The sequence below is a fragment of the Mycteria americana genome, chromosome 4, assembly GCF_035582795.1.
Source record: "Mycteria americana isolate JAX WOST 10 ecotype Jacksonville Zoo and Gardens chromosome 4, USCA_MyAme_1.0, whole genome shotgun sequence".
In the NCBI taxonomy this organism is placed as follows: Eukaryota; Metazoa; Chordata; class Aves; order Ciconiiformes; family Ciconiidae; genus Mycteria; species Mycteria americana.
The window spans coordinates 49,592,956-49,612,063 of record NC_134368.1 but is presented as its reverse complement, the minus strand read 5'-3'; the positions used below and the strand labels follow the sequence as shown (position 1 = coordinate 49,612,063).

At 35.4% G+C, this 19,108-nt stretch overlaps 1 protein-coding gene across 1 annotated transcript; it reads left to right on the top strand.

Annotated features, from left to right (window-relative positions):
* Positions 1-899: 899 nt before the first annotated feature.
* On the top strand, positions 900-15,109 carry RBM46 (RNA binding motif protein 46). Its single transcript, XM_075499259.1, has 4 exons — positions 900-1,050; positions 6,378-6,845; positions 8,338-9,120; positions 15,063-15,109. Exons 1-4 carry the CDS (start codon positions 900-902, stop codon positions 15,107-15,109), a joined length of 1,449 nt encoding a protein of 482 aa, XP_075355374.1.
* The last annotated feature ends 3,999 nt before the right edge of the window (positions 15,110-19,108 follow it).

Sequence of the window (19,108 nt, the reverse complement as noted above, 5' to 3'; positions counted from 1 at the left end):
GCTTGTTTAAGTATTGCAGATGTTAAGGCAGAAAATATTGGGAAAAGAAGATATAAATTGGGAAAGGAGAAAGAGGTAGTGGAAAAAAAATCTGACTTGAAAATTTTTTTTAGCGGCTTCATTAGTAAAGCTGGTAATTATCAAATGGGTTCCTTGGTGTGATTTTTCCCATCGCCTAGATGAAAGAAACCTAAAGCTGTTGTATGAGATCTTGGGATACCAGGGCAATAGTGAATAGAGCAGCAACAACTGTATTGATAAACTTTTTTATTTTTGGAAATAGTGAAAATGGATAAAGGCATGGAAATAAGGACCCCAGAGGTGGGATTATTTCAGCCCCTTGCTTTTGCTGGAAAGTTCTGCCTAGTTTTATTATATATTGGGTTTAATTACATTACTTTTGTTCCTGAATTCTTCAAAATCTTTCTATGAATTAGGCATGAACTTAATGTATTTTTGTACTAAAATACAGTTTTAAAATCATTGGTATTTCTATAAAATGTAGTAATAAGAAGGTGGAACTTGTCACTGAGTAGCATATAGGTCTCTACACAACTGTGATAACAACATGATTTATGAAAGAAGTAATTATCGTACTTGAAGGGCAGCATACTTAGAAAATAACTGTGATACCACTTATGAAAGTTTGCATATAGAATATATAGTTGCTGTTTAAAGTTCAAGATTATCACAGCTACAGAACAATGTTTTGAAAGCAAATATATAGATGGTAGTAGTTGGATGTAGGATTGAAGCTAATGCTAAACAAAGTCATAGTAAATAGGCAAGTATAGTGTAAGTTGTTTTTCTGTGCTTTGGTAGCTTCTGTATATATATATAACAACTTAGAATTATCTGAATTGAAATATCTGCAATGTTCTGTTGAAGCTATTGCAGATATGCATGAGGAAAATAAAGCTGCAGCAAATGGATGTGGCAAAATCCGAAGTGGCACTCAGAATGAGGCTGCTTTACTCGCCCTGATGGAGAAGACTGGATACAGCATGGTTCAAGAAAATGGACAAAGAAAATTCGGTGGTCCTCCACCAGGTAAGCATTTCTTTTGAGATTACGAAGTTGGAGTTTATTTTCTGTAAGGAGAGCTACGCTGAATCAGACTGAAAATTTGTGTAGCTCCATGTCCTGTATCTTGCCAGTGGTCAGTAGTGGATGCTTAGGGAAAGAGTGTAAGAAACACATCACATACAGGGTCCTGATATGCTTTACAGTTTCTAGCAGTTTTAAGATTTCTTGTGCTAGGGTATGTTGCTCTTGGTGGATTTAAGAAGTCATAGCTTTGAAAGCAGCTAAAGCTGACTGCAAAACAAACGTGGAGTTGAAAATGCTGAGTGTGTTCTATATGACTGAGAACATGCTTGAAAACATTTAGTGGCACAGAAGGGACAAACAAGTTGGTGGTAGCAGGCATAACCTAAATTATTTCTTGTCTTACTTGCATTGGCCAAAGCTTTTTTTTTTTTTTTTTTACAAACCTCTGTACTCTGAGATGCACCAGTGAAGATAATCTAACTGATTTTGTTTCAGAGTTGACTAATCTATTCTCCATATCTAACATAACCTTCGTGTCCCCCCCCCTCCCCCCCCTTCATTCTGAGAAGAAAAATTGATAAGTGCTGAGCTTCTGGAGCTTTTCTCATTCATTGGATTATTTTTAACAGTGAAGTACAGCAGTCAGAGTTTATTATTCCTGTATTGTTCTTTCACTTAATACACAGGAAAACAGAAATTGTTGAGTATGTGTCCATGTGTAAACAGATAATAACAGTTGATCAAAGTCCCAGAGAATAACGGAGATTGTATTGGTGCTATAAAAACTACAATCATCTTCTTGGTTAATTTATGGTGGTTTGGGATTTATTCTCATGATGCAAATGGGAGACTTATGCACTTGAACTGGAAAGTTATTGCTGCAGTGAAAACAAACTTTGTCACTAAAATGTGTTTCTGTATGCCCAATTATATTTCCACAAAAGTCAGTGACAAAAAAAAGTAGAATTAAGTCCTGCAGTATATGGAATATGTACATTGTAATTTGGAAACAGTGGCTATTGGATTTAGTAAACACTTTTCAGGATGTTACTGCATTGGAAGACTTAATTTTTTCTTGTGTTTTAAATGCTATTTCAAAAACATGTCTGATACTGTGATTAAGTAACATAGCAATAATAAATCTCTTGAAATAGCCCTATGCCCTCCTAAAATACTTTTGCTGAAACTGCTGCTGTGGATTTAGTTCATAGAAAATGAGTAACACTCACAGGTAGTGCAAGGAAAAGCCTTTGTTCAGCACTTTAAATTTGCTCTGCAAAATAAATTTAAATGACTCTTAGTTTTCAGTAGGACTGATAAAGCGTGTTTTTGTTTGAAGATGTTGCAAGGTCATTCAACTTTAATGTATGCTTGTACGAATGCTGGAAACTAGTGGGTTTATCTCGTGCTGCAAAGGCTGAAAGTTTGTGAAATAAATGGATAAACCCCAAATGATTGAATTTGTTATTGTTTTGAGTGAAGACACTTTAAGAGAGGAGGAGGAATAGTTCAGTAGGTATATATTTTTTTCCCTAATTATCTTTTTTTGCCATTATTCCCCTACTCAAGAGTTAAAACTTATGTTAAGAATATGTTAAGAAAATAAGTGGCTTCTAGATCATTTAGTTTGAACTTCTGTGTGTCTTACACACTTAGTTTCTGCTCAGTTATTATCGTGTTGAGCCTGATGACTTTCTTTGGCTAAGACCTTTTCAGAGAAGTATCTGGGTTTGATTTTGAGAACTCTAAAAGGTGGGATTATCTACTGCTACACTTAGCTTGTTAAGATGGTTAGCATCTTTCCTGCTGAATTTGGGCTTTATTTCTAGTCTGAAATAGGTTGGGGTTTTTTTTTAATTTTCTTGATGAAATACCTAGTACCTGTAATTCGCTGTAATAATGCTGTGTTTGTTACCTTTGTTACCTTTATCTTAACGTTTCTTGTTATTCTGATGAAACAAATCAAATGCCTTAAATCTTTATGAAGCATTATTTTACTTTGAATAGTTTTTCCAGTGTTGTTGTTGAGATCAGCAATGTACAAGAATTTTGCCATTAGTCCTGGTTGTACCACATGGAGTGCAATAACTCTTCTTTTTGAGTCAGATTATGCACTTACACAAGCAGGAATAAGGAAAATTCTTTGTGCTACTGTTTCAGTTTATTCTCACTTGTGGCCTGTGATCCCGTATCTTTAAGTCATGCTCATAAACATGAACTGTATTGCTCATTGCTGTGTGTAGTTTAAGATGCAGCTGCATCAAAATTATTTCTCTTTGGAAGTTTTTCCTGTCTAAAATTATGTACGTACTTTTATTAGCCTGTATAAAATAGGCAAATGGGGCCCTGCAAAATTATTTTGAAAATGGCACTGAAGAAAGAACTGCAGGGCATCCCTGACTACTTTCTGAGGGCTCAGCCAGTTCTTAAATTATTTAATACATTTTTTACATTATAATTATGATTTTTAATTAGAACATTAGGCAATATTAAGTGTATTTGTTTGGCAAAGTTACTTTTATTAATGAAATTTATTAATCTTTTCTGAAACTAGATGTGTTTGACAAGGTGTATCTTCCATAAATCTGTTCATTGACATTAATTATATACCTCTCCTTTAAATCTTCATGTATTTTCATTCTTACTTAGGTTGGAAATTACCCTAAGTTACTATAAATGGTTTTCTAGGCCAGATGAGACTTGAATGTTTGAGATGGCTTGTAAATTACAATTACTGTTTGTAAATCAGGAGTTTCACTGTGAATTTGGCTTGTTTAATATGTGGTTTCTATAAGTTGTGTTGCTGCCAAAGGAGATAGTCTTCCTGTCAGCTCTGTTTTCCTGTTAGCATCTTGTTTATCTGACTGGCATGTTATCCAGAGCAAGCAGCTGATCTGGCTCAAAATTACCCTAAAAAATTATCATCCCCCCCCCCCCCCCCCCCCCCCCCCCCCAGTTGGCAGCAGCACAGTTCTTTTTAACTTATGCCACTTGTACAAAATGTACCTGTAGAATGGGGGAGTGGGGGGGAAGGGTTAAGAAAGCAAATTTGCATTGCTTAAATTTTCATTGGTTGGCTCCTGTGCTTCGATTACTGCAGCCATAATGATGTAATTAGGCATGTAAGTCATTAGAATTACATGGAAGAAAATTTGAGATGGCATGGATCTCACTAACAGTGGTAGGATTATAAATATAATGTTGATTGCAGTTTGATTACTTGAATGGCTGCAAAAAAAGGAATCCCATAATCTGTTGTCCAGTGATGAATCAAGTACCCAGTCAAGGAAACGCTCTGGTCAGTTGGTAACTACTTGAGGAACAGTGCTTTTGGTGAACTGTTTCCATGTTTGCTCTGTTAAGTACTTGTGTTGCTCATTGGCAAATATGCCACAGACCAGGTTTTCTTTTAAGTCAGGAGTCATCTGTTGGCAGTAATGTACTGTAATGCTAAGTTAGTATGCAGCTTTAAAATTAGGTGGGCTTTTTGATGGCTTTTACTTACTGAGAATCACTGTTTAATCAGTTACCAGGCTGAGGATGATGGTAAAAGTTTGTCTAGTTAATAAATGAACACTGTTATTTAATTTCATGACTTCCCTACACAATCAAGCATAGCCTCCTCCGTTTTTTTTGTAAGATGTACAGTTGCTTTTGTCTTTGGAGCTCTTAAAGGGTGTACTGTTGGTTTATGCTTTGTTATGTGGGCAACTGACTGGCATGATGTGAGTGATGGCAAGTACTAGCTTGCAAGCTGTGTTACTTGCCATGTCCTGTCAGACCTCAGCTGAAGCAGTCATAAATGTTTATAAAGCTGAAAATCAGAAAGATGCTGAATGTTGTGTGGAACAAAGCCAAACTTTTTCCTAGGTAAGCCATGGCAGCGTGGCTCCAAATGCATGTCAGTTCTGATGCCTTGGTAGCTTCCTTGGGTACCATGTAGTTGCTAGTGTACAGCTTATAGATGAAAATTTATTCTGTGAGAAGGCAAAAATTTCCCAATTCTGTTAAAAATTTTTTTTCATGAGTAAATTACGTGCTCTTTGATGCTTACATAAAGGAAAAAGTTTTAAGTTAATTATAAAGTCATCAAAATATAATTTATTCTGAACTTCATGCCAAAGTAAAATATTTAATTATCTTCTTCTTTTAACTTGTCAACAGTAATTTTTTTTTCACCTTGCCTCCTTACACTTTGTCATTTCATGCTACTACTTACTTACCAAATTTTGTGTTTTTTTTTTCTACCAGCTTTGTACTCCTTGATTTCTCTCCTGCAGAGAACCTTTCCTGTCAAAGCTTTAGAAAAAGCAGTTAGTTATGATTTAACTGTTTGTCTGCCTTTGAAACTTCTGCCTCATTTGTCTAAGTTGGTTTTTTTTTAAAAAAAAAAAAACCAACCAAAAAAACCCAACCAAACTTTTTTTTTAAATGCATATTTTGGGAAAGTGGAGTGCCATATTTGCAGACCATAACTCCATATTTTTAAATGTACCTGTGCATTTTTACATTATCTGTTGAACATACTTTTCAGTGTATATGGCAGAGATATAAAAGAGTGTATGAATGTCCTTGGCTTAGGGACAGAAGCGTGGATCTTCTTGTAACTTTCAGATGTGAACTAGGGACTGACTTGTTCTGTGGATTTTTATTTTATTTCTGTTTTCCTGCCATCCAGTTCCAGCCCATGAAAACCGTGGCCTGTTTTTAGAGGAAAAGTGTTCAGTCTTTTTGGCTATTGAAGAAAGGATGGCTCCATATCCTACCTTCCTTAGGGAGTCCTATTTTAGTGGATGAATGGAGAAGGTGGAAGCAAAATGTTTGGACCTTTTTAATGATGTCAAGGAAAAAAAAATACTGCACTGGGGACCCTCAGCAAAATTTCTTAAAATATGGGCAAGAAGTAGAGAAACATTTGCAACTTTAAAATGTTAGAGTAGGAAATACAACTTAAGTTCTTTCTCAGTTATCACCTATCAGTTGTATTAATAACTTGACATATAATTTTAAAGGGCAAAAAATGATTGAAATATAGACTCTTACAGCAAACCTGTCAGTGTTTTAAGTAACGCTAGGTTCAGTGGGCTGTTGTACAGATTCCAGTGAAAGAAACAGAAGACAGAATTAAAAGAAAATTAAAAAATGACATAAGCTCACAATTTATATTTAAACATAACAAAAATAAGAATTAAATAATGGATGCAAATATGCCAGTTTTAAATTGAGACTAAAAATAAAAAAATAACTACGACCTCCAAGTTAGGATAGGGGGAACTGTACTTACCTAGCATTTGTACTAAGATTGTTGTTGGACAATTTATTTTAAGGTTGGGAAGGTCCTCCACCACCTCGTGGATGTGAAGTTTTTGTGGGTAAGATTCCTCGTGATATGTATGAAGATGAATTAGTTCCTGTTTTCGAGAGAGCTGGGAAGATCTATGAGTTCAGACTGATGATGGAATTCAGTGGTGAGAATCGAGGCTATGCTTTTGTGATGTACACTACTAAAGAGGAAGCCCAGCTAGCCATCAAGATTCTTAATAATTACGAAATTCGTCCAGGGAAATTTATTGGTGTCTGCGTAAGCTTGGACAACTGCAGACTATTTATTGGAGCAATTCCAAAAGAAAAGAAGAAAGAAGAAATACTGAATGAAATGAAAAAAGTTACAGAAGGAGTGGTGGATGTCATTGTTTATCCAAATGCCACGGACAAAACTAAAAATCGTGGCTTTGCTTTTGTAGAATATGAATCTCACAGAGCAGCTGCGATGGCTAGAAGGCGGCTAATCCCAGGTAAACCTATTTGTAATTAAATTGAGTCTTTGGGAGAGTATCTGTCTCCATTTTGTGGGGGGTGGTGAATCGTCCCTGTTTTCGTTTCCTTAAAGTATTTTGAGAGTTATAAAACTGCAGTAGTGCCTTTCAGCTAAAGACGATTTTTTTTTTAATGTTGTTCATGAATCGGGGTTTTTTTGTTCATTTGGTTTTTGGGGTATTTTTGTTGGTTTTTGTTTTGTTTTGTGTTTTTTGGGGTTTTTTTTTGTGTGTGTGTTTTTTTTTTTTTTTTTTTAAGAAGCTGAAAGAAATTTAAGCAGTTCTGGGAATGAAGGAGCAGACATCTGTTTTATAAACACAAGTTACTGTAATTTACACCAAGATATGTATTTGCTTGGGCACACATCCAGTTTTCATTTGCATGCACTAGTCCCTGCACATGAATTCTCTTAAAGCTGAGTGTAAAAAAAATACAATGCTTTGAATGTGTCCCTTATTTTCTTTCAATGTCATGAGTGATGTTGTTGATGTTTCATATTTTAAAAATGTTTGAAAGTAGGTCTTTAGTCTTTTACTAGAAAATAATTTTAAGAGTTTAACAAGTAGAAGATGACTTCTTCTTTGTACCTTATTTTATCCCTTATAAGGGAGGGAAAGTAGAAGGGATTAAATACACTGAAAGAGGAGGGAATAGGTAAAGGTACAGTTAAAAAGGGAAATCCTTTTTAACTGTACCTTTAACTGGAAAAGAGAGGAAGAGAAATAAAATAGGGAGGAAATGAAACCATATAGCTGGAGAAGCAAAGTCATTAAAACAGGTAATACAGCGCTGGCCTTGCTGAAATGAATGTCAAAACTCCCTGTATTTACTAAAGCTAAGACTTAGGCAAGTCTTGCATTAATCACTGACAGTGTTAGGAAGGAGTGTTACCTAAGACTTATATAGGCCTTGCAAAGTAATGGCAGAAGTGTGGCCAGATCACTGAATGTAAAATAAACTAGTTGTGATACTCAAAATGTTGGCTTGAAATGAGCAACAAGGTGAGGGTTTTTTAGTTTATGGTTTTGGTGTCTGCTGCAACTTAAAGTAAGGCTTGTGCTAGTGCATATACATTTAGATGACTTTTTCCAGGTGTTGACCTTACTTTTTAAGGTGGTAATATTATTGAAGATGCTGTGTTTACTAACTAGTGAAATAGTATGTTGCTTATGGTTGCTTTATATACATGTGTATATGCATGTCACAAAATCATGAAGTCTGTGTTTTGACACCTTATGGTGCTTAATGAACCCAAAGGGTTCAGATAGAATATTTTGAATTTTTGCAGAGTCTTATTTTCTTTAATAATTCAAAGTAGTAATATTTTACTTATTTTGCTTAAGTAGCTGCAGGCAGCAAAAAACGTTTCAAGTGGCATGCATCATGTTTGCTTTTTCTAGAGGTAGTTGATAAGAATGATTTTGTTTTCCTTTGCATATTTCTTATTGATGTAATGCTTCTTTGCTGTAGGAACATTCCAACTCTGGGGTCATACTATTCAAGTAGACTGGGCAGACCCAGAGAAAGAAGTTGATGAAGAAACAATGCAGAGAGTTAAAGTGTTATATGTAAGAAATTTAATGATATCTACTACAGAGGACACAATTAAAGCTGAATTCAACAAGTTCAAGCCAGGAGTAGTTGAACGTGTAAAGAAGCTGAGAGACTATGCTTTTGTTCATTTTTTCCACCGAGAAGATGCAGTTGCTGCTATGTCTGTAATGAATGGAAAGTGCATTGATGGAGCTAGTATTGAGGTAACACTGGCAAAGCCAGTTAACAAAGAAGGTACTTGGAAGCAACAGTTTAATGGTCAGATAAGTCCCGGTTCTGAAAATCTCTTAGGGTTTCCTAACAAAGAAGATGGTCATCAAAAATCCTTAGGGAAACCAGCAAGTCTTTCAGTTCGTCTTAATGGTCAGCACAGTCCAGGCCCTCCTGAAGTTGAAAGATGTACATACCCATTTTTTCCAGGAATAAAGCTTACTCCAATTAGCATGTATTCTTTAAAATCCAGTCACTTCAGTTCTGCAGCAATGCATCTGGATTATTTTTGCAATAAAAATAACTGGGCACCACCAGAATACTACTTGTATTCAACCACAAGTCAGGATGGGAAAATACTCCTGGTGTACAAGGTGCTTATTCCTGGTATTGCAGATGGTTCCCAGAGTTATTTCATGCCAGACAAGCTCTCTACAACAGTAGAAGGTGCAAAGGAATTGGCAGCACAATTCACACTTCTGCATCTAGGTAAGCATAAACGCTTTCAATTCGTTATTAAGAACTGAAGCTAGGAAAGTTTAAAATTGTTCTTTGTGTATATATCTCACCTTGTGTATGTATCTTTATATAAAGTATAAGTTAGTCTACAGAAGAATTGTTTCTTGTATAGTCAGCTGAGTCTGGACCACCAGGTGAGAGCACTCAAGAAACGCTGTGTAAACATCTATTCAGTGCAATGTTAGGGTCATTTTTGCTTTCATTTATCTACCGTAATGAGTTACAAGGAAGAACTAGATGACATGTTAAGTGACTTAGGTACAAGATCATCTGTGTGATGATTATGGTGCTGAAAATTTATTTGAAAGTCTGTCTGTGTTCTTGATTTATTATCAATAGGGAAAACAGAAGTGGTAGATCCATATTCAGATGAATAAATGGTTTTGGGAAGCTTTTTTGATTCCTCTTTAGACATTCTTAAGGCTATAGCAGAGTATCATTACGTGGCTCTACATGTATTATCTTTGGGTAAAGAGTGTTGTCATCTAGTGTTCTCTTTTTTTAACCAGAAGATGGGAGAAAATAGGGATACAGTTATTCCTAATTACTTTATACAGTTATTCCTAATTACTTTCCAAGTCTAGCATCTTCATTTATATATATTCAATTTCTTAAAATTAGAATGCAACTACTAGAAAAGGGAATTTTTCATATTATAAAAATCTGTTCATATTATGGTAAAATCTGTTCTTTTCATAACTAAGAAGACAGATCACTGCAGTTCTGACAGTGTTAACCCTATTGCTCCGTAAAGTGAAATACATAAATAATACAAAATGTAACACTTTTGCTATCTAGTTCCTGCCCAGCAGTTTTCAGAACATTCAGCACACAGCATTCAGAACACAGAACTGATTTCTAGTGCCAGGTTGTTTCATTAGTAATTGTAGTCATCATCTGGTCAAACTTCATCCCCAAAGAAACCATAATTTTGGCGCTTTGGTACTCACATTTGAAGGCTGTTACAGAGCTATACCATAATGGTTTGAAAACTCCTCATACTTCCAGGCAAAGCTTTGTAGAATTTATTTTACTTGTTCTTTTGAATAGTTTCTCTTCTGCTTAGTTAGCTCTTTTTCTCTTTCTGGCCTTTACATCCTCAATATATTTGAAGATGAGAGAGGATTGATTTTTATAATTTTGTAAATATTATGAACTGTCATGTAATTTCTCTGATCTGCTGAGTAATGTTCTTGTGTGTTTGTTGCACGGTTTCTTTCAGCATGACTAGATCAGTAGATGCTGTATCATGAAATGAATTCTTACTAGTCTTTTGTAGAACAGCATAAATATTTTTCTGTCCTTACAAAAAAAAAAATGTTTCTAATGAATCCTAGAGCCAGAGATTTGTGGTTTTTTTTTTTTTTTTCTTTTTTTCTTTCTGTGTAGAATTCTTTTTGTGAAGAATTATGTTGGAGATGATAGCCTCATTCAGATAATACAAACTAGTTTCTTGTCTAATTGTGTGTAGAAAGTTGGGGGGTGTTTTGGGTTGTGTTTTTTTTGTTGCTGTTCGTGGGTTTTTTGGTTTTTGTTTTTTATTCAGAATTGAAACAATGCCAGAGTTGTTTGGGAGGGAGTGTTTTGGTTTTTGGAGTGGTGGTAGGCAAGTTCTTTCCAAGTTTCTTATAATATCTAGGAAGTTCAAACAGGTTGTGCTTCAGTTACTATTATTTCAGTTTATTAATAGACTGCTGTGTTTTTTTACATTCTAGTTTAGAATATTGGCCTTCTTAAGCCATGGACTTCCAGGTTTGAAAGGAGTGGCATTCTCTGTGGATAGTACCTACTGTGTGTGGGCCAGCCAGTGTCTGAGGCATCAGACTTGATGATCCTGTATAGTGCAGCTCTGGATAGAAGTACAATGAGATCGTACAATACAGTGAATAATCCTTTTCTGACTAGCTGTGCATGCATACAGGGCCCAGGACTGCACCCACAAGATCCAAAGCTTGATTTTGCTTTAGGAAGGGAGGAGGAGAAATGAGAACAGATAAATAATTGTTTATTAAAATGCTTTTACTTAACAATTTTGGACCAGTGAAACTAAATTTTCAGGGAAATGGAAGCAGAAATAATAACTGAAAGGTTAAGTGGAGTCCTGTGTTAGTGATGACTGCTTCTGTTCCTGGGAAATGCTTTATGAAAGACTTTTCTGTTCCTCTCTATTCCCTTCTTTTCATTGTTTTTCCTTCTTTCAATTTTTTTTTCTGTTTTTCCTCATCAGTTCTAGTTCTGGTGGATTGGAAAAGCTACTGCTGATAGCGAAGTGTTAAAATAGTGTTGCCGTCCTTCTCTTCCTAATGCTGCTACTTAGCGCTTGTTCTGGAAGTCTATTGATACTTAGGCTGTGGTGAGATTTTTTTCTTCTGGATGCAGTTTGTAGCAGACTTATTTCAGGCTTGACTGTGATGCCTTTTTTTGCAATGCATGACTGAAATGTAAACAAGCTTTTTTTTCTTGCTTAGAATCTTGCTTCTCCTTGGTTTTGTTTTTGCATGCTCAGAAGGTCTTAGAGGAAGAAGGATCTCCAAAATGCAAAGCCTTGTATGTTGTCTCCACTTTAGCAGTGGTATGTTTGGTTTACATTAGTAGGTCACCTCTTGAAGGTGATACTTTCAAATGGTCAAAGTGATCAGTATTATTTATTTTTAATAATAAAACAGCTAAGTATCTCTGCCTGGTTTTGTACACACTGTGGGGGGCATTTTACTGGTTGAGTGTCTGTTTCCATCTTTTTCTAGCTATGAAAACTAGGGCCATACCTTTATAACCTGTGTAATCCTGAACACAAAAGATAAAAAGGATGCTAAACTTGAAATAGTGGTGTGAGGTTCTCCTTCTTTAAAGAATGAAGAGAGCTTCAGGTTCTATGCTTGACCATGCATACCTGCCCATTTTGTTGCTTACAGATAGCATTATCTAAAGATAATATTTTCTTTCCTATGCTTCTTCGGGAAAGAATCACCAGAACAATTAAAAAAATTAGAGTAAGAATGATTATTCACAGCTGTGGTCAAATCAGAATGCAAACAAGTTTAAAAAAAATTAAGAAAGTGTGTGTTGAGATTTTTATCTCTGCAATTCTAGTTACAAGTGCTGTAGGGAAAACACTTTAAGGTGAATTTAAATTAACAGTATTTTAAAGCTTTTTAGCACTTCAGTGCGCCATATGATTGCAATTAATGTGGATTCTTACTTAGCAGAATTCCCAAATCCCAGATGTGGTTTTTAAAAGCTGTCCACCTAACGGCCTAGTGCTGGTAATGCTGTCTTGTTTTCTTTGAACTATAAAGCTTTTTTCTTTTGAATGGCCTCTGTGCATTCTTGTTTCTGAGGATTTGGCCCTGCACAGAGCATGCAGAGCCCTATTTCAAAGCAAACATACATGGCTGACTTTTGAAAGATACTTCTCTTTCATGTTGATAAAACCCCTCTTTTTGATGTTGGCATTGTTGTGATACTGAAACATAGCCCTAAGGAGTCTAGAAATAGAATTTCTTTTCCCTATCTAATCTACAGAAGTTGGTTTTGTTCCAACTTAATATATACGCTATGTTGAAAGAAACATCTGAAGCTAAGGAAGGGTTGCTAGATGTGACAGAGAATTCCTCTTCCTCCTCACTGAAGTGTCTGTTGTATGGCTTGGCATGTTGAATTATGCTGCATGGATGCATGTGTTGTGGGTGGGTTTTTTTGTTTGTTTTGTGTTGTTTTTTTTTTTTTTTAAATAAGTAGCAGTGATTTTGAGAAAAGTGTGTTTCTTCTTGGAAGCAACTTACTAGAAGTATGAATGTACAAAGATGATGCAGGGAATAATTCCTCTGGTAAGTAACTTCTCTTCCAGGAACTTACTTTTTTTTTCCCCACTTAATTTTTGATGAAGTGTACACTTTTTTCTTTTTAAAGCATATAAGCAGACTAAGGTGAGTGAGTGAGAAAGGGCTGCTTTGATAGAATTATAAAATTGGACTGTTATGATTAATAATCTCAAAGCACTCTGGCTTTTTTTTAAGCACTCTTTTGGCTTTTTGGTGATACGTATTTCTGTATTTACTTTCACGTAACAGAATACTTGCTTCTTACTGCATACAGTAGTCCTGAACAGACAGCAGTACAACAATTAACCACTTGGTGTCACCTGAATATTTTGAAAACGATGCTTGGAGAAAATACAGAAAGCTATGATTTCACTGAAAGATTAATAAGCTATATTTTAAGGTTACTAGATAAATCATGAACAAATCAAGGAAGTGAAAAAACTCAGGCTTGTTTAAATATATGGAAGTTACATGTCTGTATGTCCATTTGTGAGACGGGGAGCAGAGCTACATGTTGAAGATCCAGAAGGGGAATGCTTGCGGGGGGGGAGGGGAGGGGTGTGTTTGGAACAGAATAGGAAAAAATAATACCTTTTCCATTAATTTGAATCTCATTTCAACACAAATAAGTCTGTGTCTTTAGAAGTTACACAACACCTCTGTGTTGTTTGCAGAATTATGCTTGGCTGTTAAATGTGGTACCTAGTTAGAAAAACATGTGAGACTTCCTACTCTTGCCTGCCCTGGAGGCTGACTAGATGTGAGGCAGGTCCAATTTGGAGACTGTATAGTTGTGCTCATTAACACAGACTCTATATTCCACCTCTGGTCCTGAAGCAGTGTTAGTGCAGAGTCAATCCCGAAAAAGGAGGTGTTATTTATCATTCAAGTCCTTTGTATCAGTAATGTAGATTTGTAGCTTATGGAATCAAGCTGGCTCATCCAGATGACTTTGAGGTATAGGCAGAAGAGAACTTGGAAGTTGCATAGATGTGCTCTGAATTGTAGGAGAACTTCCACCTCCCTTTCTTTAGTAAGAGTAAATATCTGAACCTTGGAAAAGCAGAACATTCTTCTGAGAATGATTGCTGGTTCTGGGTTTGTTTTTTGGGGTCGTTTGGTTTTTTTGCTTTCACTTACTGCTGGTGGAATTCCACTGGTTTAAGGAAATACCAGAAGATGTCAGAACCTCTTTCTGGTCCTTAAGATAACACCCTCTGTAGCAAAGACTGAGTCCTGGGCAGGTCTCTTCCTACTGAGTCTGACTTAAGGGCGATGGGGAAGAAGGGAAGAAGTTTCGGTAAAGTTTCGTCAGTTTCAGGCATCTGCCAGATTTTAGACATGTATTCCACAACAGGGTATTCTTTGTTCATTCACACATGCTATTCCATGTGGCACCTCACTGAGACACAATTTAAGAAATTTAATTTTTAGGTAGAAGAGAGTATTTAAAAGTAAAATACACTGAAAATCTCTGAATTGAGGAAAAGCATTTTAATAACTAACTATAGCACGTAAATAACAGTTTAATTCCAGTTCACCGCATAGAATGTATACAGTAAACTGTACTGAAACAGGTGGAGCAAGCATTATATCTTACTACTATGAATTCACTTGTTTAAGCTTCTTAAATACTGCATGCAGTAGCAATTTACAAGTCAAGGATAAAACTTGTATAAACTAGTTTAAGAGTCTGTACTTAGCATCTGGGTCTCGGAACAAATGTATCAGTAGACTGCTGTCCTAGATTTTGGACATTAAATTTAAAGGTGTCACAGTTCAAGTGAAATGTTTTTCTTTTACTGTTTCGTTGTAGGGATTTTCTGTACTTCAACACTGCCTTGGTCTGCTTTATCAAAATTACCTATATTGCTGTTGGAACAAGCAACAGCCTGGTACAAAAAATAAGATGCTTAAAAAAGTACAGAAATTTGCTTTGTTTATCAAATACAGATGATAAGTGACGATTGGTGGGGTTTTTTTTTAGTGACTTTTAGAAAGGCTCAGCATGTAGAATAAGATGTTAACAGTATGAATTTAGAAGTCCTAAATATTTATCAGATAACTTACAAATAATGATTTCTATCACAGCCCCTGAGCAAGCATATATAACTTTGCTGTCCCTGAATGCAGGATAGTGGCATAGTAGAGGTGAGTGAACTTCCCAGGATTGTGTTTGGTGCAGGTTTTTGCCTCCTCAAAGATATTGCCTTAGCTGCACTGTTTGGGCTGTTTGTTAGAGAAGTTGATCTCAAGGTTATTTCCCCACATACACATCTCTGAGAAGGCTTGTAGCAATACTCTGTCTGGTTTGGTTTTTTTTTTTTTTGTTTTTTTTTTTTTTCAAAGGAGACCATAGCTCTACTGCTGTAGACCTGCTGATGGATCACCCAGTCTGTCATGCACATGGATTGTGCAGCACAAAGGAAGGTTACGGTTTTTATACCTAAAATGACTCTGAGTAATTTTTCAGTCATTTCTGAATTATTTGCATTTCTTGCTTGGGTTTGAATTTATGTTCAGAAGTGCAGTTGTTACTACACTGGTGACTTGGACTATTTCTTTGGGTAGTCAGTTTCATGTAAAAGAGACTAATGCCTCCTCTGATTTGCAAAAAGTGTTTTTAACTTTCTGCATTTTATGCTACAAGGGTTAAATGTTCCCTTTTTTTTTCAAATATGCTATTGTGGATGAATTTAAGTGTGGATGTCTGTCACTTCTGAGGCCTCTTTCATTTTTTAAAAATGGGGATTACCATCTTCTCTGAGTGTTGTGAGATTGGTTTTTAAAAGCTTATAAGGCAGTTTGAAAATAGCATTAAATCCATACTCAGTGTTAACTTTACTGCTGGAAGCTTCTAATCTGAGTTACCCAGGATTTGTCCTGAAGATTCAGTTATTTTTCCATTGCTGCTGCTTACGGACAGGGAACATAAATTTGTAAATCTGGGCCTGTGTAGAACAACTTGGAGAAAAATAAGAAAGAAAGATACAACAATGTTGGATACGTTTATCCATGAAATAACTTGACTGACTTCAGTAGAGTCAGTCACTTCAAAACAGGACTGAATTTAGTGCCCTTTTCTACTCCATTGATGACCACAGTGAAGCTGGGTTTTGTTTATACAGTGTGTGTCTGGCAGAACTTGGTACTTAGTTAATAGTGCACCCTGATCTAAAGTGTTAAATATGCAATATGAAAGGCTGCTGCTATGATACATATGGTATATCTAACAAATAAATGCCGTTCAAAACAGTGATCTAATATGCACATTAAAGTTGCCTTCATTAATATTTTGTGTTCAGTGGAGGTGAAACGAAGGATCGTTATTGTAAGGTTTGGTTAAAAAAATATATACAGGCTGAGAAAATACTTCTGTTCAGTACTGAAGAATGCTTTGTTGTTTGGTGGTTTTTTTTTTTTTTTTTAAAAGACCAAGGCTTTTAGGAAAAAAACCGTGAGATCAGTAAGTTCTCATTTTTAATTTCTCTTTTTCACTAGATCCTTTCTGATGTTGCTTGAACTGTTGACTAAATAATTTCTTAATGATTTGAGTTAGTATTAGGGGTGCAGAGGAAAGGGAAGAATGTAGCATTGGCATAAGACTGTGAATGCTTTCTTTACACCATTATCTTAAGTGTACTATCCTTAATAGTTATGTCCATCTTGGAATAGGTGATGCAGTATGCTTGCTGAAATCAAAAGTCTCTCTCTCTTTCCCCCCTTCCCCCTCTTTTTCTGCAGCCAACTGTACACCCTATTTGGCTTGAATTGCCCTGAAGAAGAAAAGTTTCGAATTTTTTGCTTTGGATCTTGCCACGAAGGAAAAAAGAACACCACACTGATACATAATTACCGTAAATTCACATTACATGTTTATTGATAAATAATTCTTCAAAGCACGTGTGTGTATTAAACATTTCACTTGAAAGATTAGTGAAATTGAATGTTAAATTATTTTGGTTAGCTTGATTAAATTTGTTTTGAAAAGATAATTTGTTTAAAAGATTTTTATTACCTATAATAGTTTATGCAACAGTAGCTTATTTTTAGTGTTGAAATAATTTGCTACAATTCCTACTCTTGTATTTTGAGTTTCATGCAGAATTTTTACAGCTTCTGTTGTAAGTAACAAATCTTAAGCAAACATTTCAAAAAAAAAAAAAAAAAAGAAACCAAAAACACACCACCCTGGCAACCCTGCCTTTTCATACATAAACATACATAATATGAAACTTAAATACCACACTCAGATTTGTTTATGTAACTTGATGCAAAATTTTATAGGAAGAACTTGTACAATAAAATCTTTGCTTCTGGTATAGCATTACATCAATGGAGGAGTGGTATTTTGAAGGGCTTTATGTCAAAGTACCATTAAGCTACATGGGATGTATTGCTGTAGTCATAACATTGAGGTTCAATACCTTAGATAACTCTTTGAGACAAAAATTAGCAAAAAACCATCTTGACACATACAAATTACATGTACTTTTATGTACAGCTCACTAAGGTGCATTTCCTGTTGTTAGCACCTCTCTGCTGGGACACAACTGTGCTTCTGTGTTCACAGAGGCCTTACTCTCATCCAGGCTATCCCTCGTAACCAGCACTTCTACTTGCCGGTGGTAGCCATGTTGAACAGCAGCTTGCTCACTTTCTAATCAGGCCACGTTCTTCTTAAAAAACATCGTTTAGCATTAAACTGAAAATAGTTTACAAGTTTTTAAATCGGGTATATGTAATTCATTTTGAGTGAGCCATCTACTTTTACTGTGGCTATTTAGCATTTCTCAGTAAAGTGCTTTATTTATTGAATGACAAAAAAATAAAGGCTTTTTTTTTTTTTTTTTTTAATCTGAAACTAATACAGTAGATCATCCTTCTTTTTGAATTTGGTATGTAGTTTCAGTTCCTGGTCAAGGAATAGGCCAAGTGGCATATGTTAAGAGTCTAAGGGCCTGACCTATGCAAATATTAGTTGTAAGCTGTTTAGTCTGAAAAATGTTTGCAAAAAAAGAATATTATGTAGACAGAAAACAATGCAATGGAAAGATTTAAAGTTGAATAATTTTTCTTAAAAGCAGTCAACTATTGTGGTCCATTACATATTTTAGTTAAACATGTTTCATCAGCATATTAAATAGTCTTTTTTGGTGTTAATTTAGGTGCAGTTATAGCAGTTTAATTTTATTTACATTTGATATTACCTACATAGTAGTTGTTTTAAGTGTTGTAATTTTTAATGTTGAAATCATGTGTTTGACTTCTGTACTTGAATTAACATTTATATTAAATTTATGCTGTTAAATTTGGTGTGTGTAAAAAATACTTATTTTACACATGGTACCTTCACAAACTTACTTTGCAGGATTTACTTTGCTTTCTCTACTAGCAAGCTTTGGCCAGAGGCTCCAGGGTAGGTGCTTTGCTGAACAAGAGGAAGGGTAATTAAGTGGCTTAGTGAAAGCTTGAAAAAAGAAAAGTAATTTTTAAAAAGCAAGTTTGCTTAGTAGTGTTTGTTGCATTTGAAAGTTGTTAAACTGTTAAGATTTCCTAAGAAACTCTCTTGGGAGGAAAGAAGAGGGGACTGACTTTACTTCATGTTTACATGAAGTGGTCCTAGAGGCCAAGACAAAAATCAGTGTTTGAGATGGAATAATACAGTATAATGCTGATAAGATATGGGGGAACAAATTTAGAAGTATTTGTGCCTGGCAGCCTGAGATTTCCAGTCTACAGAGTGCTGAAATGAGCTTTATTTTTATTTTTCAGGTGTCTTGATTAAGATGCACTTTTTTATTGTAAGTTTTTTATATAGGCATCTTTAGTGACACCTTGAAAATACGGTAGACTTTTTGCATGTGAAAAAAAGATTTGATAAAACAATATTCTGTAATATTTCTAATGGAAATCTGGGCCAACCAAACGTAGGTAGAATTTGTATTGTTAGCTACTTACAAGAACTGTGTGATGAGCTGCACAAAGCTTGCATAGCATTAAAATGAATACCTGTAGGAGAGGTGACTTACCCAGTGAACAAAAGGAGGTATTGACCAGTACTGTAGAAAGCCATAGCATTGTATTTTTCAGGTGTGTAACTTCCTTCTTGTTCAGATTTCTAACAGTGCTCCCAT

Excerpts from the sequence above, each read along its gene's own strand:
- RBM46 (XM_075499259.1), top strand. The coding sequence starts at position 900 with ATGCATGAGGAAAATAAAGCTGCAGCAAATGGATGTGGCAAAATCCGA. Across the intron at positions 1,051-6,377 it reads ATTCGGTGGTCCTCCACCAG|GTTGGGAAGGTCCTCCACCA; the intron begins GTAAGCATTTCT and ends ATTTATTTTAAG. Across the intron at positions 6,846-8,337 it reads TAGAAGGCGGCTAATCCCAG|GAACATTCCAACTCTGGGGT; the intron begins GTAAACCTATTT and ends TCTTTGCTGTAG.